Here is a 26564-nt window from a genome sequence, read left to right as displayed (position 1 = left end):
GCTCTAAGAAAATAAGAGAAGCCAATGTTGGATCAGACCAATGGCCCATCTAGTCCAGCACTCTGTCACACAGTGGTCAAAAATACCTGGTGCCATCAGGAGGTCCAGCAGTGGGGCCAGGACACTAGAAGCCCTCCCACTGTTGCCCCCCCCCAGCACCAAGAATACAGTTAATCACTTGCCCCAGAGTCCCTATCTATACCTTGTGGCTAATAGCCACCAATGGACCTTTGCTCCATATGCTTATCTAATTCCCTCTTGAAGCCGTCCATACTTGTAGCTGCCACCACCTCCTGTGGCACTGAATTCCATGTGTTAATCACTCTTTTGGTGAAGAAGTACTTCCTTTTATCTGTTTTAACCCGACTGCTCAGCAATTTCATTGGGTGCCCACAAGTTCTTGTATTGTGAAAAAGGGAGAAAAGTACTTCTTTCTCTACCTGCTCTATCCCATGAATAATCTTATAAACCTCGATCATGTCACCCCTCAGTCGTAGTTTCTCCAAGCTAAAGAGCCCCAAGCATTTTAACCTTTCTTCATAGGGAAAGTGTTCCAACCCTTTTATCATTCTAGTTGCCCTTTTCTGCCCTTTCCCCAATGATTCTGTTTTACAGATTAGCTGAAAATCCTTTTCCAGGAGGCTTTTCCATAAGTACAAGGTAGCCACTGAGAAGGCCCTGGATAGTTGCCAAACGAGGCAGAGACAACAGATCCTACTGGGAGGAGCAAAGCAAAATGTTAAGGAACTTAAGGGTGTGCGTGTGAATAAACTGGATTGCTGTACCTTACATATTCACTATATGAAAATATATCTGTATATCAGTATGAATAAGTTGTGTGAATGAGCATACTGTACAAATGAAGAAAATGGTCAAAAGTTTGGAAATAACTTCCATGTGCATTTTATAGTTCCTTTTGTTTGAATCAAATCTTTTTATTTGTATTTGGTTTAGTCTGTGATTGATAATGCTCTTATTTCCAGTTAAGAACTTGGAAAATGGCAGATGTATTCCAGGAGTGAAGATGTTTTTTGGTCATGAAATTGTGAATGGTGAGACTATATTTTGATAATACATAGAAATTATTTGTTTCTTTTGTATATTTAACATAATTTGGGATTTCCTAGCCCATTTCTAATTTCCTGCTCACAATGCTCTGTTTTCATTGTGTCTACTAGAAAGTTACACATTATTCGCTTGACATCAGGTACAGAATACCAAGATTTATAGGTTCCCAGTTTATTTTTTGAAATGCATTAAATAAAAACAATAGGACCAATTCTGACAAAGTTATAAGAGCATTAGCCTCTTCAGCTAAAAGTTAATGAAGGCTAGAAATCAAAACTAATTGCAAAATAAGTAATTATCCTGTATTAGAACAATCTGTGCAATTTTAATAATATGTGTAATACCATTGATTTGACTACAGTACACAATAAGACTATACACACTTAGGCTATTGACTCATTTAGAATATACAGTCATGGAAATCTCAACTCCACAAATGACCTATTTTATTCATAAAAACATTATGCAAGGCAGTGATAAATATCTGTTGGTCTATAAAAGTACAGCATTTTACAAAGACTCCTGTTCAGTAATACTCCAAAAGGGAGGGAATATAGTTATTTTCAGGGGTCATTTACAGAGCTCCAGCAGTAAAGAGCCCAGGGGGCGGGCACATGCAACAAGCCCCACCCCCTGCTCCCAGCAGCCCTCAGTCAGAGCAAGAAGCAGCCAGGTAAGTTGCAGAGCTCCCCCCGCCCCCCTGGTCCAAAACAGTCCAGTGGCACCTTTAAGACCAGGTTTTATTCAGGTACAAGCTCTCCCTCCTCTGTGAGGACAGATCTGCAGGTCCCCTCCCTCAAATAGCTAGCAACCCAAAACAGTCCAGTGGAGCCTGAGCGGTGGGTGCTGCCTTCTGACACACTTCCGGTGTGAGGGGTGTGACATATGTAAATAAGTTATGCTAATGATTATGCTAATGAGCTCCTGCACCTCTTTTTCTACAAAATGACTCCTGGTTTTTGTTGTTAATATAAAAAGCGTGTGTTGTGGCACCTTAGAGACCAACTAATTTATTGTGGCTTTCAAAAGCGTGTGCCACAATGAATGTCTTTGAGGTGTCATGAGACACAGCATCCCTTTGGAATTCATCTGAGTTTTTGTGCAACTATAAAGCATAGCTATGCCAACCCATGATCTTTAAAAGTATCAGTGGAAGTGGTTACTTGAGAATTCAGGTGTTACATGTGCAAACCTCATTGTTTTTCAAGTAAGCATAATTATAATGAGCTAGTGTGACATGGTGGCTGAGAGACTGAGGTGTGAACTAGAAAATTTCTGGCTCAGATCTTCCTTCTACCATAGATTTTCATAAGGAGCCTTAGGTAAGCCACTCTCTAGCATTATCTGTTCTCTCAAACAGGTATAATAGTGGTGACAGTTTACAGGGTGTTTTTAGGATTATTTTATTTATTTATTTATTATTCGCATTTATATCCAATAGAAAGGGACAAGTTGATAATTTCTCCCAGAGGGACCCGAATGCTCTCCCCGCAGGCTTTCACCAACCAGGAAGGGGATGGGTCGAGCACAGGAGGGCCTGTTAAAACAATGAATGCAAAGCACTCTAAATGCTCTATAAAAAGTGCTATGTACATAAAAAAAAGATTTGTCATTGGAGTGGAGAATAGGTATTTGGGGGGGAAATTGAACCTATATATCACAAGTTCCCATTTTCTTTCTCCACTTCCACCTTGAAATTTTCACTATACCCACATTCAATCTTTAACAGCAGTATGGGCTTTACAATACTTGGTGCATTTGAACATCGTTCCTGTGATACAGGCCATAATCATTCTTATTCTTATAAGCAGGCAGCTGAACGCAATGAAAACAGGTACTCAAATCTCCCCATTGGGTTCCCAGATGAATAAAGATTTTTTTTTTGGCCCCCCGAAGGGGTTTTTTTAATTGCATTTTTAATAGACTACAAACTACAACGAAAAATTGGGAAGGGGTAACTACATCTAGGGAGAAAGGAAAGAAAACCAAAACTAACTAAAACCCCAAGTACAGGAGATCATAACAACAGCTTATTTAAATGTTAGTCTTAAATTGCTAGCATTACTTTGAACATAGCTATGCTAAGTTTTTTATTGTTTTATCCAATGTTTTAACCATTTATAAGAGCCCCCAGAGCATCCCACAATAGAACTAAAGTTTAAAGGCACAATTCAGAGTCCTTCAGCCTTCATTTTGTCTTATCTTTTCTAATCCTCATATTATATGTACGCTTGGGGGCAACCGCCCCCTTATCAGAAAGAGAGTCCTCGTCGGAAGACACAGAGTCCAATTCGCCACTAGATTTGCTGTCATCTTCTTCCTTCCCGCCCTCAGCTGGCTCTCCCAGCTGCACTTTCAGGAACTCACGTGCTTTGGAAACAGAGTCAATCTTTTCTTTTTTATCTTGTAGTTTAAAAATGACGCCCTCTGGCATTAACCATCTGTAAACAATGCTGTTTGTTTGAAGAAAAAGGATTAAATCTTTATATTTCTTTCTCTTTTGCCTTATTTCAAATGGAATATCTTTTAGAATCCTGATGGTGTTGTCTCCGATTTTCAAGGGTGTTCCTGTTGTTGCTGTCAGGATAGAATCCTTCACATGTCGCTTTGAAAATCTAGCCACTATTTCCCCAGGCAGATTATTCTTTTTGATGTACATGGAATAGGACCTATAGACCACATCCATTTCGCTTGCAAGATACTCCGCTTTCAAATCTGTAACTGGGGCTAATGCTTCACTCAGGAGTTGCTTTAGATTCTCACCTTTCAATTCTGGGACCCCTTGAAACTGTAGGACCAAATTTGCTTTCTCCGTTTGCAGCTGTAAAAGTTGTGATTCTTCTGAGGCTTGTTTCTTTTCCAGCTTTTGCACCTTTTTCTTGACTTTTTTGGCGTTGGCGTCCATTTTCTTCACCTTCTCCGCCGTTTGCTCCGTTATTTTTAAAGTCTCAGTCAATTGGAGCTGCTGAGTTGCCAGATTCTGGTTTAGAGTCATCAACTTTTGTTCAATGTTAGTCATCTGGTCCAGCAGAGGGCGCAAGGACTCTGCCAACATTTTGGAAAGCTCAGTGGTCTCTTCCGTCGAGGGCTCAAAATCTCGGCTGGTTACACTTTTACTGGTTTGTCTTTCTCTGCCCTCTTTCCCGTCATCTTTATGGATTGTTTATTTTTATAAAAACTTGCTAAAGTCTCTGAAATATGCCCATATGCTTATCCACGCTCTGGTAAGTCTCTCAAAACAGATTTCACCGCTTTTTCTTCCGCTCCCGCATTAGTATTTCGTTGTTTAGTTCATGCGTATAGGAGGAGCCCCTCCCCCGCTCGCTTTTTTCGCTGTTCCCAGGGGGTAGTTTTCTTTTTAAATTCTCGTTTCACTTTAAGCCGATTCACAGTTCATTGTTGGTCATACGACCTCGCTCGGCATACGTTCAAAACGCTCAATCTCCAACGCTTGTCCCGGTCAGCGGCTCTAGATCCATACGGACACTCAGCGGCAGGCCTGTCGGGGCGGAGGAGCGCCTCAATTCCCCAGCATCGCGCTGGCGAAGAGGCCACCTCTCAAAAGCCCCATGGCTAGGAGCCTTTTACCAAGGCTCCGGGGGGGTAGCGACCCATCCCCCCCCTCCTTTCCACTGGTGCACAGATCACATCCCCGGGAGGTCCGGGAGATGCGTCCGCCAGCGTGTCGCCATAAACCAGAAGTCAACCCCAGATGATTAAAAATTTGAACACCAGTATGCCATTTTCTGTTTATCCTAGGGAAAGCAATTTGCATCATACTCCTATCCACGTTAACTTGGAAGTCCCATTAAATTAAATGGTACTCGCATATGACTGCAACCCAAGTATTACTGATGGACATAATTAGAATTATTTTGTCTTCATAACTGTCTTCATAATTATTTTGTTTTCATAATTGGAATTCTTTTGTTTCCACATTTGCAGATTTATCACTACTCCAATAAGGGTGGAACAGGTTTGGTGGTGGTGGAAAGTGCCATCAAGTCACAGCTTGACTTATGGCGATGCTGTAGAGTTTTCAAGACAAGAGACATGGAGAGGTGGTTTGCCATTCCCTCCCTCTGTGTTACAACTCTGGTATTCCTTGGAGGTCTCCCATCCAAATACTAGCCAGGGTTGACCCTGCTTAGCTTCCGAGATCTGACAAGATTGAGCTGCTATCCAGGTCAGGGCAGGTTTGGGGTAGGGAAACTGAAATTTAGGATTCTTAAAAATGGGACTTGTGAGGACTTTCAAGGGTCATCCCATTCCCCCCTTATATCCTCTCCTCCATGCTAGTTCTTTTTGTCCCCGAACAGTGCTGTAGCCTTTTCACTGTTCCTGCTTCCTCTTTTCCCTTCTATCCACCCACCAACTAAACTACATCTTTCTGTCCCTCTCCCTGGAAAAGTGGAAGGCAGCAGGAAAAGAAGAAGATCCAACTTGAGATGGATTGACTCAGTCAAGGAAGCCACAGCTCTCTCAGTTTGCAAGACATGAGTAAGGCTGTTAACGATAGGATATTTTGAAGGACATTAATTCATTGGGTCTCCACACAAAATGTTCTCAGTGCATTTTCATCTGACTCTGGGTAGTCCTGTTTGGGTTTGTTTGTTTGCTTGCTTACTGCTGTAGTGACTATATTTGTCATTTGCCACCTGGGATTTTAGTTCAGCTTTTAAGTATCTGGACATAAATGTAGTTTGTGGTTAAAGGCTAAATCTGTAATAGAATCTGGTGATTTATATTTCAGTGCAGTTGCTTGATGAATCAAATAAATGTGGTGCAGAAGGAATGGAAACTCCTACCAGGTATACATTAAGACTTTTAAGTTGTCCATTTCCAGGAGTGACAAAAGAACTTAATTGTTCATAGGAACCATTCTCTTTGTATTGTTGCAGCCAATCTAAACAAAATTTTTATTTATTTTATTTTATTGGGCTTGTATCCCAGCCTCCCCGCAAGCAGGCTCCGGGAGGGTTCCATCAATGTTCATAAAAAGGTAAAGGTAAAGGTTCCCTTGCTCGAAAGCCAGTCGAATCCGACTCTAGGGTTGCGGTGCTCATCTCTGTTTCAAAGCCGAAGAGCCAGCGCTGTCCGAAGACGTTTCCGTGGTCATGTGGCCGGCATGACTAAACACCAAGGTGCACGGAACGCTGTTACCTTCCCACCGAAGTGGTCCCTATTTATCTACTTGCAATTTCTTGCTTTCGAACTGCTAGGTTGGCAGGAGCTGGAACTAGAGACAGGAGCTCACCCCGTCTTGCGGCACCCGGGTCTTGAACTGCTGAACTACTGACCATCCACAGCCTGCAGTTCAGCGTCTTAACCACTTGAGCCACCGCAGCGCTGTCCGAAGACTAAACACCAAGGCGCACGGAACGCTGTTACCTTCCCACCGAAGTGGTACCTATTTATCCACTTGCAATTTCTTGCTTTCGAACTGCTAGGTTGGTAGGAACTGGAACTAGAGACGGGAGCTCACTCCGTCATGCGGCACCCGGGTCTTGAACTGCTGAACTACTGACCATCCACAGCCTGCAGTTCAGCGTCTTAACCACTTGAGCCACCGCAGCTCCTCAATGTTCATACAATATAACAATAACAATTTAAACCATTTTAAAACAATAAAATTAATACAATACAATAATCATAAGATACCATGCAGATCTAATCAATAACACAGTAGCAAGATGGAAACTATATAGTGAATCCTATGTGGCTGTTCAAAATCCAAGACACTGATGACAGGCCAATTAAAGGAGGGGACACCTGCTGCCTCAACAAAAAGCCCAGCAGAAGAGCTCCATCTTACAGGCCCTGTGGAATTGTAATAAACCCTACAGGGCCCTGATCTTATATGGGAGCCCTGGCCTTAGTTGAGGCAAGTCGGATGTCCCTGGACCTGGGGACTACCAAAAGATGTTGATTTGTGGATTTGTAGGGCTTTAAAGGTGAGTACCAGCACCTTGAAATGGATTCGGAATTCAATAGGCAGCCAGTGCAGTTCATACAGCACTGAGTGGATGTGAGCCTGCACAGGCGTCACCGTCAACACCCATGCTGCCATGTTCTGCACTAGCTGCAACTTCTGGAGCAGAGTCAAGGGCAGCCCCACATTGAGAGAGTTACAGTAATCAGTCTGGAAATGACCATTGCATGGGTTAGTGTAGCCAGGTCTCGGGGGGGAGGGGGGAGATATGGGGCCAACTGCCGGATCTGCCTCAGATGGAAAAAGGCAGACCTGGCAGTGGTGGTGACCTGGGCCCCCATGGAAAGGCATTCAGAAGCACCCTCAGGCTCTTCACCTTTGATGCTGGCACCAATGGAGCCCCATCGAAGGCTGGGAGCCTGCATTCAGTATTATGTATTATGTACAGCCCAGTGGAGTGTAAAAGAGTTGGTATGCCCACTACTTACAAGATGGTCTATATGATATGTTCTTTTGTTTACTTTTTTCATTACCTCCTTCAGTGCAGGTTAACAAAAGATAATTATATCCCTTACAGGATGTTATAATATAGCATGAGATGAAGCATTTCAACAGCTGAAACAACTGTAGCAAAGAACTCACTGACATACTAAGGCCCCCGGTCACACGGGCCGGAAAATGCGGGGGGGGGGAAGCGTGGCTGTTTGCCCTGGAGCAAAATAACGCGCGGCTGCCCGATCACACGTCCCGCCGAGGTCCCATGGTTAGGGCGTGAGGTGCCGATCACACGGCTATCCTGCAGTGTGGCAAAGAAGCGGCGCAGCGCAATCACACCAGCAATTGCTAGGCGCCGTTTCCGTGGTAAACGGGAATATTTTTTTTCTCACCAAAAGGTGAGCGTGCGCATGATCGTTTGTGCACATCCTGTGCAGACTTTAAAAAAACCTAACCGGTTTGCAACGGGACTAGGACGGGACGCGATCAGACACTTGCCCTTGCCCCGCGTTTTCCGGAAACTAGTACATCGTAAGTACTAGTTTTTTACTCCGTATCTTCGGCACGAAGCCACGGGTTAGCCACGGGTGCACTACACTTCCCAGACGTTGTGGTGTGATCTCGCCCGGAAAATCCGCCTCTCATCTGTCTCTTTAGCGTGGCAAATGCTCCATGTGAACGTATTATTTAATCAATTTGCAGTGTTTTATACAACTTTCTAATTAAGTGGTCTTTAATGAAGACCACTTAATATTCCCCACTATTAATAAAAGTATGGATCTCGGTCTCTGATTTTTTATTTAAATCATCAAATGATAAATAGCAATCACTTTTTTGGGTATAATTATTTATGTAAGAGGAACCTTCTGAAGTTATTTTGTTAGGTTATAAAATTTCCTATATCATATTTATTTATTTAATTCACTTACAGAATTAGAAAACCATGCAAACAAAAACTGTCTAAGGCATGACATACCATAATTCAGAAAGTGGATTACAAAGGTAGAAGTAGGATGATACATTCAGTACACAGCAATTCAGTTACCTTATAGAAGCATCCTCCTGAGCTGTTTCATTATGCTACAGTTGTAATCCCTTTATTAAGAGACTCCCTTCTCCATATTTCTGTTTTGCACATTCTTTAAATTGAAAGACATTTGGGGGCCTTCTTGATATCTAAGTGGCTCAGCACCTCTATAGCAACAGTAGGCAGTTTGGATAAAGATACGGGCTGGGTGTTGTCAGAATATTGATGACAACCTACTCCAAAACTACAAATGGAATTTACATAAAGATTAAACAGCATGGGATTAGGGAATAAGACTGAGCCTTGGGGAAATCCCACAGAATAAGACCCATATTGATGACAATTAGTCTCCATATCATACCAAGTATTTATGGCAGGTACAGGTTTGCTTTTCCAGAGTTTAGCAATTTATAGTTTTTCAGCTAAACTTCTACCTCGTGCAGTATAGCGAGAAACCACTGCATGTTGTTTTTGCACTCACAATTTAAAATACCTTTATTTCTGGGTGCCGCCACAGCTAATCCCTTTCACAATGGATGATTAGAACTGTGTTGTCAAAAACTAAGAATAATCTTTTGTTATGTAACTTTGCCCGAAATTCAACTGAATGCAGGCTCAAGTTCCCATTCAGATGTAAGCAAATGTTGTTTATGGCAGCTGGTACAAGCTATTTATAATTAGTTTGAAATCCTACCCCTAAAGCAGTTTACCAGCTTTATGCTATTTCTCTACTGAACACTTACTCATTTCACCCCAGTTTCTTCACAAGCCAGAATAACTCCTCCTAACCCAAAGAACTCCTGTAATCTTTGTACTCTAGTACTTTACTTTCATACAGCCCATTTTACCTTCCCTCATACCATCAAACCCATTCCCTGAATTTCACATAACCCTGGCTACTACTCATGTACTTGTAACTATACTGCTTCTTCCCTTAGATTGCTGCTAGATTTCCTTCACTGCCTTCCTTCTCCTTCTCCAGCCTTGTACTCCTTGATTTCTTCCATGACCCCAACCTCTGAGTGAGGCTGCTGCCACATGGAGGTTTTCCACTGTTTCCCCCACAAACACATACTGCATTGGTGGGTTTGGGGGCTGTCCACACATTATCATGCTGTGCCCCCTTTTGGGTTTCCCCAAAAGATGCTTTAATGCACTTTCTCCTGAAAGATTGTACCCAAAGCATAGGGTTGCCAGGTACCCCCTGGCAGCCAGCAGAGGATCTGGGGATGGAGCCTGGGGAGGACAGGGACTTCATTGGGGTACAATGCCATAGAGTCCACCCTCCAAAGCAGCCATTTTATCCAGGGAAACTGATCTCTGCAGTCTGGAGATGAACCATAATTCCAGGGGATCCCCAGGTCCCACCTGGAGACTGGCATCCCTAACTGTTTGGGGAAAGTTCCAGGTGGTCAGCTGTGTTGGTCTGAAGCAGTATAACAAATTTAGAGTCCAGTGGCACCTTTAAGACCAACAAAGGTTTATTCAAGGTATACAAGCTTTAGTGTGCATGCACACTTTGTCAAATACATTGGTAAGGAAGCTAGATTTCAAACTTATATCAAACTTATATTCAGCCTGTATCTATAAGTTTGAAATCTGGCTTCCTTTCCAATGTATTTGACAAAGTGTGCATGCACACTAAAGCTTGTATACCTTGAATAAACCTTTGCTCTAAATTTGTTCGGGGAAGTATAAATTGGAAGGTATAGATTTCTCCACCTCCATTTCCCAACTAGACTTTAACTAGATGCAGGGGGGGAAATGAATTTCATTATAGTTGCTGCCATAAAGGAGCAGGGATAAGGAAGGGCCCTATTTGTCTAGTGAATCAGCTGGCTCTGATCTCAGATGTCTGTAACTCCATGCTAGTCAATATACTGTGGTTAACAAGATTGCTGTTTATAAACAGTTTTTCTCTGTTGAATAATATAGTTTTCCCTTTTTGCCAGATGAATTGCGTGACACCACGCAAGTCAGTAAGAGGACACTTTACTTATTTTGTGTGTTTTCCCCACATAGGACGAACATGGCAACTCCCTATATCAAGCAAGATTCCTTAAATCTAGGCTTTCAGATCAGTTGCCCTGCCACTGTGTCTTAGGTGCTTCTTTCTTCTTTGATTTGATTGCCTTCCTCTTTGAATTCTTCCTGTGTCATAATCTGTACTGCTGAGCTGACTTGGCCATTGGTTTTCTTTTCACCTAAGGTCTCTTTCATTTTTACTTTTTCGACTTCTGAATAATTATTGAGTAAATAAAGCTTTCAAGAACTTCCAGGGTCTGCTGCCAGGAGAGATGTCAATGTTTGACTAAAAATTCATTACTGAATGGAGAACAGAATACCACATAGTATTGTGCTAGCATTAGCTAAAATGTAACCAGTTTTCTGTCTGTTACTTTATAGTTATTGATTCACAGTGCCAATAATTATGTCTTGTACAGCAGGGAAAATCCAGTGACTAGAATGGCTGCCAAGAACAGAGAAGAATCACTGAAGCAGAACAATCAGGTTTCTAATGCCGCTTCCCAAAAGACAAAGCATCTCAACCTGTGTCACTTCAAATCTACCTGTTCAGGTAACCATCAGAAATTTAGTATAGAAATCCATTTCTATACTGTCATCTTAAGGCTCATAATATAGGAATGAAATTTTCCTTGGTTTTGATTTTTTGATTCTTAAAACATCTTTTTTACATCTAGCAGATAGTCCATTAATGCTTCCTTTATGTGCCTACAAAAGGACATATTGTATTTTCTAGAACAGGAGTATCAAACATACAGCCCTCAGGCTGGAAGCAGCCCATCCAGACCTCTTATCTAGCCGCAAGCAACTGGTCATTACCTTTATTGCCATATGACAGAGGCTATGCATTATGACCTTGTAGATTGTCCCAGTTCTAATGAGTAATGGGTGGTAGAAGTAGGAGGGTAGGAATCAGGGAGATACTTTAAGGAAATACTGTAAGAGTGTTAATGTTTTAAGCATGTTTGTATTTTGAGTAAAAAATAATATTGTCAATTAGGTTTGCCTGTGTCTTTTATAAAGTTTATCTCCCATAACTGGCATTACATTTTGTGGCACACATGGCCTGGCCCAACAAAGTGACATCTAAGTCAGATCCGGCCGTCATAACAAATGAGCTCAACACCTCTATTCTAGAATGTCACAGTGCCATAACATGCACCTAAACATTGCCATGAAGAACACTTCATTTAGAATGGTTTTGACAAAACCTTATCTAGTGTACATAAATCTTTTTTAGATCAAGAAATTACAGTAAAAGAGATTCAAGAGGCAATTAAGCACCTAAAACCAAATACTGCCCCAGGAAGGGATGGTTTTACCCCAGAATTTTTTAAAACTTTTGTTAAAAATCTAACAGGCCCTTTACACAAAATTTGTAATATGGTTTTAAGCACGGGAGAAAAGCCTCCCTCTTGGGGAGAAGCTATAATAACTAATATTCCTAAAGAGGATAAAGATTTGACTAGACCTGAGTCTTATAGACCAATAGCACTCTTAAACTGTGATTCTAAAATCTTATCCACGATTTTAGCAAACCGGCTACAAAAAGTCATTTCAGACTATATAAACCCCGATCAAACGGGGTTTATTCCTAACAGATCTATGATGGACAATATACATAGAACATTAAATATCATTTCTCATTGCACAACTCATAAAAAAGAAGCTATCTTATTCACAGTAGACCTAGAAAAAGCTTTTGATAGCGTCAGTATAGACTACTTGAAACACCTACTAATGCACATGGGTTTTGGAACTCACTTTTTGAATGCAATTAGCTCTATTTACAACAATCCTACAGCTAAAATCCGTGTAGATAGTAACCTAAGCAGAACTTTTAAAATGAGTAGAGGCACAAGACAGGGTTGCCCCTTGTCGCCTCTACTGTTCGCCATAGCTATTGAACCCTTGGCAGAAACAATAAGTCGATGCCCTGAGGTTACTGGAATAAATATTGGAAGCCAAGAACACCTCATTAGTCTATATGCTGATGATCTTTTAATTTTTTTATCTAATCCAACTTCATCTCTGAAGGCACTACAAAAAATATTTCTTGATATGCAAATAATAACAGGCCTGAAAATAAACATTAATAAATCAAAATTAATCCCCTTATACATTGCTGATAACCTACAATCCCAATTACAATCTATTTTTCCATTTAAATGGACAAAGAAATGCTGGAGATGCCTAGGAGTTATTATCCCGAACGATTTAAAAGATTTATTAAAGTATAATTTTTTAGAAGTGGTTAAAAACACACATAAAAACTTTGAACACTGGAAAACACAAAATTTTACCTGGGCTGACAAACTCAGCATAATTAAAAGCTTTGTCCTACCAAAATTTTTATTCTTGTTTAGGGCATTACCTATCCTAATAGACACCAAAATGCTAAATAAATGGCAAAAGAATTTAACTGATTTTTTCTGGGATTACAAAAAACCCAGGATAAAATTTAGCACACTGAGGAAAACTGCTAAAAAGGGAGGTTTAGACTTCCCAGATCTATCCTTATACTATCATGCTGCAATTCTCTCAAATGTTACCAGAATATTACGATCTCCAGCCACACTCCACTGGCAACAAATTCAAGAAGTGGATAGTAAAACTGTCTCACTACCTGAACTATACTGGAATGATGCTAAATATAGGAAAAACGTGCTATTGCAAAATGATTTTTTAAAAACATCCCTGTTAATTTGGGATATGTATAGACCTAAAATTTTACCTGAGATCTCGCGCTTTTCTGAATACACAGGTCAGCAATGGTTTCAGCCGGGAACGGAGCAGTCTCTGTTCACCAAATGGAAAATGGTGGGTGTTCGGTGTCTAAATGATTTTATTCATAAAGGAAAGATACTCAGTAAAGCGGAACTTGATACAAAACTTGGAGAACAAATCCCATGGTTCAGGTATTTACAATTAAACAATATGCTGCAAAACTTCTTAACTAAACAGGTATTCACATCCCCCTTAATGGAATATGAAAAGGTTCTAAAAACTCAGGATGGTGGATCAAAAGGCTTAATTTCTAGAATATATAAACTGTTATGTTCAACCAAGGAAGCAGGCTGGTTTAAAAGTCAAAAGCAATGGCAGCTAGACTGCGTACAGATATTATCTGAAGGTACCTGGCAATCAATATGGACACTGCCAAACAATACTTCTCCAATATTCAGTGTTAGATTCAATACCTTTAAAACCTTACACAGATGGTACTTAACACCAACAAGACTTCATAAGTTGAACCCAGTTATTCCCGCGATGTGTTGGAAACAATGTGGACACCCGGGAAACTTCTCGCACTGTTGGTGGCATTGTCCATTAATTCAAGACTTTTGGAAACAAATTTTAATGCAAATAGAAAAAATTACCACAATCCATTTACCAGCCACTATAGAATCGGTTGTACTAGAACTAGGATTAATAGATCTTAAACCTAAAAGTACACAGATGCAGATATCAATAATGATTGCAATGGCCAGAATCTCAATCGCACAGTTCTGGAAGGCTAAAGAGGCTCCGTCATTATACTGTTGGCAGAACAAATTGTGGGAAGGTTTTGTGCATAGCCGTATCTCTAAATATATTCATGGAGAAAATATAGAAACTAGACAGAAAATGTTTCAAGCAACCTGGTTTCCAATAATAACATATTTAACGAATAGTGACATTGTACCTAAAAATCCACATTATGCAAACTTATTGTATTTCTGAGTCTAATGTTTACTAATTTATATGAACACAGTTGATAGATGCTTTTTTCTCGATGTTTAAATCAATTACTATTACAGTTATAAGTGCTTCACGATATGCTGTATTACTTGTTTGTTTGTTCTCTATTTTGTTACTTAAAATAAAAATTATAAATTAAAAAAAAAGAACACTTCATTTACATATAGGATTGTTGAGTGGATTCTAGTACTGCTATTAGCAGTTGATATTTGAACATAGTTAAAGGGCCTAACAACTTTCCAGTTTTCCCTCCTTAAACACTTTTAAATAGTGTCATTGGAGGCAGGAGTGGGATGTACCTGGGCAGATATGCAGCTAGCATTTGGGGCTCTGGTGCCCACTACACTACTGTGTGTACTCATCCATGAATTTTAAAGGTATTTAAAGTAAATGATGTTTCAAGAAGAATACAGATTAAAATGAATACATGTGGTGCCAATAGGGTGAGAGGTAGCACTCCATTTTGCATCTGAGCAGTATGGAGATGAGGCAGGCTGTCAGACATCTGCCTTGATTGAAAGAATAATGTACCTCACCATTTCCCCCCAATAGGATGAATAAATTGATGGACTTTAAATGGATCCATTTTAAATTATAAGAGTGCATAAATTTGGGTAATTTTGACATTGTTGTTTGCATGTAACTGCAACCACTAGACAGAAAACCTTTCAAATATAGTCGTGTCTCACTCAATCAGGATCAAGCTACAATCTGCTTGTTAAAAGATGCAATTGAATGATCTGATAGAGCCATCAAAACCAAAAGCCATCCAACCTTGAACTAGAGGCTCACTTCAGCTTTTAAACTGTTTTATAAGGATCAATGAACCTTTGCTAATAACATGCCTAAGTAAAGTTTTGCTGTGATTCCAGGTAAGAAGAAAGTATTCAATGTGTTAATTTGATTTTAGATGACGACACAGAGGAGGCTATAGAATACATTGTCATTGATCAGTTCCAAAGGAAATTTGGTTCTGCTGTGAGTATGCTTTTATTCTATTTGGTTGTTTTCCCCCTCAGTCTTTTGCCATTGTCCATAGTGGATACAAGATCTATGAGAAATTATATTATAGTACACATTCTAAATCATTGCCAGCAGTCCTAGTCAGAAGAACATCTGTAGGACTTAAACTGAGATAACAACATGCAAGAGTGTAATGATTGATTCCAGCTCACACTGGCTAAATTCTCTGAATTGCACTCCGGGGAGAGTCCATGAAGCTCTAACTTCAGTTATAACCTGCCTTTCTCCCCAAAGCAGGTTACATTCTCCTATCCTTTATTTTATCGTTGCAACAGCCCTGTGAGGTAACTTAGACTAAGAGTGTGTGACTGGCCCAAGTCACCCAGCAAACTTTCATGGCTAAGTGGGGATTTAAACGTGGGTCTCCTGGATCCTACACTGACACTCAAATCATTACAGCACTCCAGCTCCTTCAATACCAAGGTTTGCTCCAATCCCCCTTTTGGGAAAGCTGCCACAGTTAAACAGGAGGGGTGATAAAAATAAGTTTTTAAAAGATTAAATTGGATTTTATTTTTTTTAACATTTTAGCTATAACAGGTCTTCTCTTAAAGTAATCTGGTTTAAAATGAAATCTGAATACAATTAACCTCCTAAAACTGGATTTATTACTCTCTTAGGAATTCATGATACCTTCAATGTGGTTTTCTTTGTAAAGAAAGAATATGGGGAAAATAGTCATCAGTTACCGTATTGCGCAATAATCTATGTACTTTATGGTTAGATATTGGGGGGGGGGGGGCCAAAACGGCACATTACCCAGGAGGCATTCTGGTTTGTATGTGGGGGGGGGGGGGGCTAAGACAGCACATTACCACAGGAGTCATTCAGTGATCCATCTAGATGACTTCTTTCTCTTGTTTTCTGTCTAGTTATTACCTGATCTCTGCAATGGATTCAGTGTTCTAACTATAAATATCAAACAAAGAACGCAGATATTTACCTTCCATCCCATGGAGAACACTGATCTGCGAGGCAATAGCTACCAGCTCTTGCTTATGATAGAGATTATTTACTGTTTCTGGGTGGGGCAGAGTGGTTACATAGTGTGACGACCTCTTATTTGGGGAGGTCTAGTTTTACTTTAAAATGTTCTTTCAGTTTTACTCTGTAGGGTATTCTGGCTGCCACCAGGGAAATTTAGGCTTTCCCAACCTTTTTCTATAATATTTTTCACAGGGTAGGTATACCGAGGGTTTTAGGCGTTCGTGGTACTATGTGGTCTGAGGAAGGATTCTTTACTGCTGGTATACTTGAAGGAAATAGGATTTATTTAAAGAAAGCATCAACACGAGGGCAAACAATGTAAACAAAAGTGGGAATGATTTGAACCATGGCTTGGTGTCTCTCACAAGCCTCTCTCCACTGACAGGGATATTTCATAGGCAACTTTGTAACACTTTTCACTGTACTTTTTCCTAGACTCTCAGCTTGTAATTTTTTCCTATAACACAGACTTAAATGTCACTCTTTTCACACACAGGGCTGAGTCTCCTTCAACTCAGAGACAGAACTTAACTGACTTCTGCTTCTCTCACAGAAATCTCAGGACCAACTCATATCAACTGCTTTTACACAGCACTCTCTGCTGACTGACTAACTGTTTAACTGTTAAACCTTAACTGTCATTTCTCCAACAGTCACTCCTGATAGACATTCAAATCATCCACACAGCATCCATTCCAAAACCCCTCCCCCTCTCTGTCACTCACCAATCATACCATTTGCCTGCTTCCAGCACCCTAGTCTGTCATACATCCATACAAACCAAACTTTTAAAGACACACACACAAATAAACATGAAATCGCCACACATAGTAACAGGGAAGAGCAAAGTAGAAATGAACACTGGAAAGAAGTGGCACCTTCTTGTTTTGATTCCACTATACAGAAAAGCCTTTTATGGCTGCAGATTGTGAAAGACATCCTATGTAGAATAATGTATATTGCATTATTTAAAAATAAGCCTCCACAGTGGCTTCTAATACTCCTCCCCACTTCCCCTCCTACACTGGACAGGCAGCTGCCTGTCAGGTGTAGGAGAGGAGGTGAGATGGCTTCCAACACACTCCCCCCACCTCCTACACCTAACAGGTGGTTGTCTGTCAGGTGCAGCAGCAGGGTGCTTAAAGCCACAAGGGAGTCCGCCCCAGCAGTAATGCCTTAGTGATCCTGCTGGCCCCGCTTCCACAGTGGCTTCTAATACTCCTCCACCCTCCCCCTCCTACACTGGACAGGCAGCTGCCTGTCAGGTGTAGGAGAGGAGGTGGTATGCTTACAGCAGTCAGGGAGGTTTGCTCAGCAGGATTGCTTTAGAACTGCTGCTGGCCCAGCCTCTCCGATGTCTGTCAGGTGTAGGAGCAGGGCCAGGGTATAAACATTTATGGGGAGATAGTAAAGGACATTTCTAGGAGGCATTTCGATGCGTGCCTCCCTCATGAACCTGAAGAAATGTCCACCACATCACCACTCCCTCACACCGACTCCCCCTCACACCTCTCACTGCCCCCAAGAAAGCTCCTGGCAAACATCGCGCCAGATACACCAACGCTACAAGGAGGAGGCAACTTAGGAATGCGGGAAAGACATTTGCACATAGTACTCCTGCAGTGCACTGAGCTGCGCAGGCCAAGTACCAGCAAGATCACCTTGAGGTGCTCAGAACAACACAGTCTCCATATGAGCAAAACAATCCAGGAACACAAGTAGAGAGGCCATCACTTTTGTGGAAGGTAGCAGGAGTTGACTTAACAGACGACTGCTTCTTAAATGGACAGTTCTATGTGGCCTGCTCCAGAGTGAGCTCATCAAGCAGCCTGGTGATCCTGGCACCTGAGGGCAGAACCACCAATGTGGTCTAGAGAGAGGTCCTTCAGTAGAGAAAAAAAAAGTACGTATATCTCGCTTCATTTCTTACACTACAATCTTCTCCATTAGAATTCCTACAACAAATGTCACATTTCAAATTTTACATCATCAGTATTATAACTGGATTTACGGAACTTAAATACCATGGTGAAGCATGGGTATCAGGCTAGTCTGTAATATGGGAAAACAGCTGATGACCTCCATCTGAGGGTAGACAAAGGCCAAGCCTCCCGTTGTTCTTATTGGATTTATCTGTAGCCTTTGATACAGAAGATCATGCCATCTTGTTGAGGCACCTGGAGGCAGAACTAGGTATCAGAGGATGTGCATTGAACTGGTTCAAATCATTCTTCATGGATTGGACTCAAAGGGTTGCTACTGGAAACCAGTTCTCATTAGTGTGGGATCTGTTTTGCTGGGTTCCTCAGGGTGCAGTTCTATCCCCCATGCTTTTCAGCCTCTGTGTGAAGCCCTTAGGACAAATCATTTGTAGTTTTGGAGTTCGTTGACGTCAATACACAGCTGCACAAAAGGCTTTCTCTCAACTCAGCCTGTAAGATGGCCCCTTATCTTGATATGGCTGACCTGGCCACCTGAATCGGAGCCACAGTAACATTGAGACAAGACTACTGTAATGCACTGTACATTGGTCTCCCCTCCAAATCAACTTGGAAACTCCAACTGCTCCAGAATGCCGTGAGTTGACTGTGATTGGGAGCTAGATGGAACGTGCATATTACTCCTGTTCTGCAGATGCTCCCATCTGTTACCAGGATCGGTTTAAGGTATTGGCTGTCACATACAAAGGCCTTCATGGCCTTGGCCCCTTTTATTTGTGGAACTGCCTATGCTCCTCCACAATACCTTTGCTCATGTCAGCAGGGACTACTGCAAGTGTCAACATGCAAATGAGCAAAATCAACAACTGCTTCTACACGTGCTTTCTCCATTTGGCTCCCAGTTTGTGGAATGGCCAGCCCAAGGAGGTCAGGAAATCTCCCAGCCTCCTGGCTTTCTTCAAACTATGCAAAACTGAATTATTCAAGAGGGCTTTTCTGTGCAAGTAATAGGGTTGCACTGTAGAAAAAGGTTCACAAACATACTTGGGTTGAGACTGTGTTCTGTACTGCTGTGTATAGTTTACTGTGGGTAGGATCCTATTATGTAATTTCTGTACCACTTAAGGTGTCATGTTAATACTTATGCTATGCTTCGGTTCTTTCTGGTGATTTCAGACCTCTAAAATACTAATGCATTGGTTAGTGAATGTCCTGCTTTGTTGACTGTGCTGACTACTATGTGTAATCTGCCTTGAGTCCCTCCCCCCTCCCTTGTTCTAACTAGATGATGCACATCAAAAAGCAAAATGTTTGTGCTATAGCAGCAGAGGGTGTCAATCTGTGTCGTCATGGAAAACTCTCTTGGCTGCAGGTAAGAAGACAGTTTAACAACACATACATTGCAGTTCATATCAAAGCATTTGGTTATTAGTTTCAGTCTGTGGTTTCCCTCATAACCTGTATATATAAATATTTTAGATGTGCCATATCTTCGCTTATCGATATAATACCCCTCCATCCAATTGCTCTCTTCATTATTGCTGTGTCCTGTAACATATGTTGATTTTAGGTAGTTGTGTTAGTTCATTAAAAAAAAGTAGTATGTAATTTAGGAGAACCCGGTTTGGTTCCCCACTCCTCCACTTGCACCTGCTGGATGACCTTGGGCAAGCCATAGTTTTGGCACAGCTGTTCTTGAAAAAGAGCAATTTTTGCCAGAGCTCTCTCAGCCCCACCTACCTCACAGGGTGTCTATTGTGGGGAGGGGAAGGGAAAGGAGTTTGTAAGCTGCTTTGAGACACCTTTGGGTAGTGAAGGGTAGGGTATAAATCTAATCTCTTCTTCTTCATCATCATCTTCTTCTTGTTGCCTCCGAGATCTGCTCCTTTTCAGAAGCCATAATCCCTGCAGTATCCTTCATCCAAAGGTACAGGGAGACTCCATCTTGTAATAGAACAGTGAATCAAATGCATCTCATGATGAGATAACCAGGTTCCCATAGAAAAGATGTGACACAGTCCCCTGGAGGACTCATTCTGTGGTTTGATAGGATCCCCCCCACACCTAGGCCAACATGAATGACTGGTGTTTGCAGGACAATAGCTTGATTTTCCATTGTACTCAGGAATATCCATCACAACCGGAAACGTAATCAAGCCATTAATCAGTAGGATAACCTCACCTTCTGCACTATTAGCACTCCCGTCCCATACTTTGTTTCCCACTAGCAGAAATGGTGCTGGGTTTTAGTATAAAAATGACTCCTTCATCCCCAACATAAAGCTACACTTCAGGTCTTGTTCTGCTTCCCACCCTCTACTTTGCCTCCATATCCTGTTTTTCCTCACTCCAGAACTCCATTTCCTGTTTTCAAGCCAGCAGGTTCTGTCACCTTCCAGCATCTTCCCAGCACCGTGCCCTCCTTCCTTCCTTTCTGCTCTCTAGCTGGTCGACAATCCCTCTCCCCTGTAATATTTCGCTCTTATAGTATGACAGAACTTAATGATTATTCAAAGGGTTGATCAAGCAGAATCACTGACTTGATGCCCTGACCTGGATAGCCCAGGCTAACCCGATCTTGTCAGATCTCAGAAGCTAAGCAGTGTTGGTCCTGGCTACTATTTGGAACGGCAACCTCCAATGAATACCAGGGGTGTGATGCAGAGGCAGGCAATGGTAAACCACCTCTGAAATGTCTCTTGCCTTAAACACAACTCTAGCTCACCACCTAATGGTGAATAATGCTAAAAGAGCAAGTACTTCTGGTTGCCAGGAAATCTTAGGATCGCTTGGCTATACTACATACACTGCCATACAATGATAATAATAATAACCGACTTGATATCAGCTGGATGGACTGATATTCATAGAAATCCTTTGAGTCAACAACATATGAATCAATATTCCTGAAAGCAATTTGCCACTAAATCTCTTTATATAGACCCTTTGTACTGAGTGCAGAGATTGAAAAATGCAGGTCCCTCAAGAGCATTCACTTCCCTACTGTTAATTTCAGTGGCAATCAAAAAATGTCAAGGAGACTCAACAAAATTCCAAATAGTACAGGGATATTCAGACAGCTAAACGAAAATCAAATTAATCATTTTGCCTTCTTCACTTTTATCCAGAAATGAAGGGAAAAACCAAATGATTTACATTATCATCATCATCATCTTGTAAGAGATCTGAATTTTGTTCCCATTCAATACATGACCAGGGGCCTGGAGACCAAGCCCTATGAGGAAATGCTGAGGGACTTGGGAATGCTTAGTGTAATGTATCCAGTCCCGACCACGTGGCAGACGGGCTCCACTCGGTCAGGCGAAACCTTCGAGCTTCGATCATGAGAACAATGGACTGTGCGGATCCTAGCCCGCACCAATCAGAGGCCTAGGCTTCCGGACGAGAGCCTGTGGAACTCTCAGCCACTGTAAATAGCCTATTGCGGTGTGGGGGTGTGTTTTGGGTGGTGGTTTCACTGGGAATATAAGCCGGTCTGCGAGCCGGCTAAAGTTGTCTTGTTCCTCACTAATAAAAGTATGAGAGCTGTAATCACTCGTCATTCTCAATACTTTTAACTGGCAATGAGGATGGGATTCATCCTCCCCTGAATAGAGACCACGGATCGAGCATCGCATCGAGTCTCTGCACCGAGATCACTGCACGCCGCTTCGCCTCATGCTGCATCTCCGGTTGCTGCTCATCGCACCGCTCCCAGCCCCGAGCATCGCACCACTGACCCTGAGAGCAGCACCACACCGCTCCTCACCACTGATCGCTGCCACCGCTCCCAAGCATCTCCTCCACGTGGAATTGTAAGATGACTGCCGCATCCGAGAGTCTCCCTGCTTTCGACATCTCCCAACTATTGCAATGGGAAACCTGGCTGGAGACCCTCGAGAGCCACTTCACCATCCACAGTGTCACCGATCCGGGTAAGAAGAAGGCGTACCTTCTCCGGCACTGTGATATGGAGCCCCATCGTCTACTGAAGGACCTGATAGTGCCCTGGCTGACCAAAGATGAGTCATACACCACTTTGGTCCAGGCATTTTTGGACCACCTGGCTCCCAAACCAACGAAATTTGTGGAGCGGATGGACTTTTGCAGGGCCCCGACGAGACCGCCTCTGATTTTTTTCACGGCTCTGCGATGACCCCCCCCTACAAAAGCTATGGGGTTTCACCTTGTGAGACTTTAATAAAAAAACCCGTGGCGGTACTGGGCTGAGGCAAGTTCTGGCTTCAGTTAAAAGACTTTAACGGCCTACTGGACCTGCTGGTGGTGGACGGGTGGCTCTCAAGCCTTCTGGGACTCTCTTAGTTTGGGCCCCTGGGGTTGTCGCTCACAGGGGTTAACCAGGTCCAGTTACAAGGGTTTGAGTCCGTGTGTGCAGAGTTTCCCTGAGTGTTTGATGGCACACTAGGGCGGTATTCCGGGGCCCCCATCTCGCTAGACCTAGACCCCGCGGTCCGCCCAATCCGGATTAAGGCCAGGCTACCTCCGATTGCAATGAAGCGTAAGATGGAGGCCGAGCTCGACCGCCTGGTGGAACAGGGGGTGCTGGAACCAGTAGCGTCCGCCTGGTGGGAGACCCCTATAGTCACCCCAGTAAAGCTGAACGGTGACGTGCGCATTTATGCGGATTACAAATGCACATTAAACAAGGTCTTGCAGGCCCATGCTTATCCGGTACCGGTGGTTAGCCATGTGTTGGCCGCTCTGGCGGGGACCTGGGTCTTCAGCAAGTTGGACTTAGCTCAGGCGTATCAGCAGTTACCGGTTGATGCTGCCACTCCCGAGGCCCAAACGATTACCACTCATAAGGGTGCTTTTAAGGTACACCGACTTCAGTTCGGGGTATCGGTCACGCCAGGGATCTTTCAGTCTGTCATGGATTCCCTTCTCAAAGGTATCCCCGGAGTACAGCCGTTTTTAGACGACGTGCTCATAGCGGCTCCAGACTCGATGTCCTTCATAGACCGGCTCTGGGCGGTGCTCCAGAGGTTCGATGCGTCCGGGCTCAAGGTCAAGAAAGAAAAATGTCTCTTTTGGGGGTCCCTCACGTGGAGTTTCTGGGCTTCGTGGTCGACACCAGCGGCATCCACCCCACCGAGGAAAAGGTGAAGGCCATCACTCAACCCCCCCCTCCCAGATCCAAGTCAGAACTGCAGGCCTTCTTGGGACTCCTGAACTTTTACCATTCCTTCCTGCCCCTCAAGGCCGCAGTTGCGGAACCGCTCCACCGCCTCTTGGACAAGTCCGCGCCCTGGGTCTGGGGTCCGCCGCAAGTTGCTGCGTTCCAGGCAGTTAAGGACCTTCTTGTTTCTAATTCTGTCCTTACTTTAATGAAGCGCTCCTGGTGGTCCTCACTTGTGATGCTTCGCCTTATGGGGTCAGGGTGGTCCTGGGCCATTGGCTGCTGGACGGCCGCGAGGTCCCGGTTGCATATTATTCTCGGACACTGTCTGCGGTGGAGCGCAACTACGCACAGATTGATAAAGAAGCACTGACAATTGTGGCAGGGGTGAAAAAGTTTCACCATTATTTGTACGGCAGGCCCTTCACAGTTCTTACGTACCACAAGCTGCTGCTCAGCCTCCTGCCCCTGGACCACCAGACCCCTCACATAATCTCCCCCGGGTGCTCCAGCGGTCGATTTTCTTGGTGGGGTACTCCTACACCCTCACACACCACCCGGGGAAAGCGATGGGCCACGCGGACGCTCTGAGCCGCCTCCTGCTACCTGCATGTGACCCGGATCCAGCCCCGGCTCATATGATCGCACTCCTATAGTCCCTTCCGGACCAGCCGGTCCACGTCAAAGAGGTGGCTCGCTGCACGGCCAAGGACAAGGTACTCTGCCGTGTTTTGGACTTGGTGGTGAGGGGGTGGCCCTTGGCCAAAGGGGAGGCAGAATTCATGGCATTCGCATCCCAGAGAGACGAACTGTCAGTTCACAAAGGCTACGTGATGTGGGGAAGCCGGGTGGTCATCCCTACGCCACTATGGGAACGGGTCCTCACTGCCCTTCACACGGCACATCCCGGGGTGGTGCGCATTAAAGCCCTGGCCAGAAGTTACGTCTGGCGGCCGGGGCTGGACTGGGACGTAGAAAACATAGTAAAGCGGTACCTGCTTTGCTAAGCTTCCCCACCGGAGCCACCCCGGGCCCCGGAATGAGCCTGGGAATTCTCCCAACGCCCCTGGTCAAGGTTGCACTTGGACTTTGTGGGACCATTCCAGGGGCAACTCTTCTTCTTCCTGGTGGATGCCTACAGCAAGTGGCTGGAGGTAGTCCCCATGAACTCCACCTCCTCCAAAGTGGCAATCCGGGCGATGTGGCAGTTCTTTAGTGCGCAGGGCATCCCCGACACATTAGTCACGGACAATGGTACGACGTTCACGTCCAGCGAGTTCCAGGATTTCACCTGTTACTACGGGATCCGCCATGTCAGGTCTGTCCCCTTCCATCCTGCGACCAACGGCCAAGCGGGGCGCATGGTCAGGATGACCAAAGATGCACTCCGCCCCTTGGACTCAAAGGACTGGGACTATAAACTGGCTGCCTTTCTTTTTGGCAAGCGAACTATGCCCCAAACCATGATGGGGCACAGCCCGGCAGAACTCCTCCTAGGTCACCGCCTAACGACCCGGCTGGACCGCCTCCACCCAGACTGCGCTTCTGAAGAGGCACCGGCCACCAAATCTCATGAAGTGGCCAGGGGATTTTTTCCAGAGGATCCCGTGTACGCCAGAACTTATGCATGGGGTCCAGCCTAGATTCCGGCTCAAGTGGTAAGAATCAAGGGGCTCAGATCGTATGAGGTCTCCAGTGAGGACGGGCAAATCCTACACTGCCATATTGACCAGCTGTGCCGGTGGACGCTGCCCTTGGACCCTGAAGAATATAAGACCCTGGACGCCCAGGAATCCTCAGTGCCACCACAGCCATCAACCATGCCAGCAACGTGAACAGCAACGCCCGTTCACCTTCTCTCTGGCACCCACGAGGACAACAACCCCGCTACGAGTGGGGTGCCATCATCGGACCCTGCTACGCCGCCTCCGGCCGGCACTCCACCTAGTGCATCGGCGGCAGCTCCAGCCACGGTCCCCGAACTTCGCCACTCCACCCACACCAGGAAAGCACAGGCACACCTCAAGGACTTTATTTGTGGGTGTGTTGCGGACCAAGGGGGGAGGGGTGTAATATATCCAGTCCCGACCGCATGGCAGACTAGGGCTCCATGCGATCAGGAGAAACTTTCGAGCTTCGATCATGATAACAATGGACTATGCGGATCCTAGCCCGCACCAATCAGAGGCCTAGGCTTCCGGACGAGAGCCTGTGGAACTCTCAGCCACTGTAAATAGCCTATTGCGGTGTGGGGGTGTGTTTTGGGTGGTGGTTTCACTGGGAATATAAGCCGGTCTGCGAGCCGGCTAAAGTTGTCTTGTTCCTCACTAATAAAAGTATGAGAGCTGTAATCACTCGTCAGTCTCAATAATTTTCACTTAGTCTGGAGAAGAGGAGGTTGAGGGGGGACATGATTGCTCTCTTTAAGTATTTGAAGGGCTTTCACTTAGAGGAGGGCAGGGAGCTGTTCCTGTTGGCAGCGGAGGATAGGACTCACAATAATGGGTTTAAATTAAGGACAGGAAGGTCCAGGCTGGATATTAGGAAAAACTTTTTTACAGTAAGAGTTGTGCAACAGAGGAATCAGCTGCCTAGGGAGGTGGTGAGCTCCCCCTCACTGGCAGTCTTTAAGCAGTGGCTGGACAAACATGTGTCAGGGAAGCTCTAGGCCAGTGGTGGCGAACCTATGGCACGGGTGCCAGAGGTGGCACTCAGAGCCCTCTCTGTGGGCACGTGTGCCATTGCCCCAACCAGGCCCAGTCCATCATTAAAGTGTCGAACTCTCTGCCAAATAATTTTAAGTAAATGAAAGATCCAATAGATATTATTTACCTTGACTTCCAGAAAGCTTTTGATAAAGTTCCTCATCAAAGGCTCCTAAGTAAGCTCAAAAATCATGGGATAGAAGGACAAGTCCTTTTATGGATCAAAAACTGGCTAGTTCATAGAAAACAGAGAGTGAGTGTAGGTGGGAAATTTTCTCAGTGGAGGGTGGTAAGCAGTGGGGTACCGCAGGGATCAGTACTTGGTCCACTGCTTTTTAACTTGTTCATTAATGATTTGGAGATGGGAGTAAGCAGTGAAGTGGCTAAATTTGCAGATGATACAAAGTTGTTCAGGGTGGTGAAAACCAGTGAGGATTGTGAGGCACTCCAAAGGGATCTGTCAAAGATGGGCGAGTGGGCG

At 43.9% G+C, this 26564-nt stretch overlaps 1 protein-coding gene across 1 annotated transcript in view; it reads left to right on the top strand.

The window, feature by feature from the left end:
* Positions 1-26564, top strand: part of EXD1 (exonuclease 3'-5' domain containing 1) — a 47677-nt gene that overhangs the window by 4060 nt on the left and 17053 nt on the right. Inside the window, exons 2-6 of the mRNA XM_015429503.1 lie at positions 984-1052; positions 5822-5879; positions 10943-11100; positions 15199-15266; positions 19524-19610. Of these exons, the coding sequence (XP_015284989.1) occupies positions 984-1052; positions 5822-5879; positions 10943-11100; positions 15199-15266; positions 19524-19610 (440 nt within the window). The remainder of the gene's footprint in view (positions 1-983; positions 1053-5821; positions 5880-10942; positions 11101-15198; positions 15267-19523; positions 19611-26564) is intronic.

The sequence above is a fragment of the Gekko japonicus genome, unplaced genomic scaffold (genome assembly GCF_001447785.1).
Source record: "Gekko japonicus isolate JY-2015 unplaced genomic scaffold, Gekko_japonicus_V1.1 scaffold251, whole genome shotgun sequence".
NCBI lineage: Eukaryota > Metazoa > Chordata > Lepidosauria > Squamata > Gekkonidae > Gekko > Gekko japonicus.
This window is presented reverse-complemented; position numbering and strand designations above follow the sequence as displayed.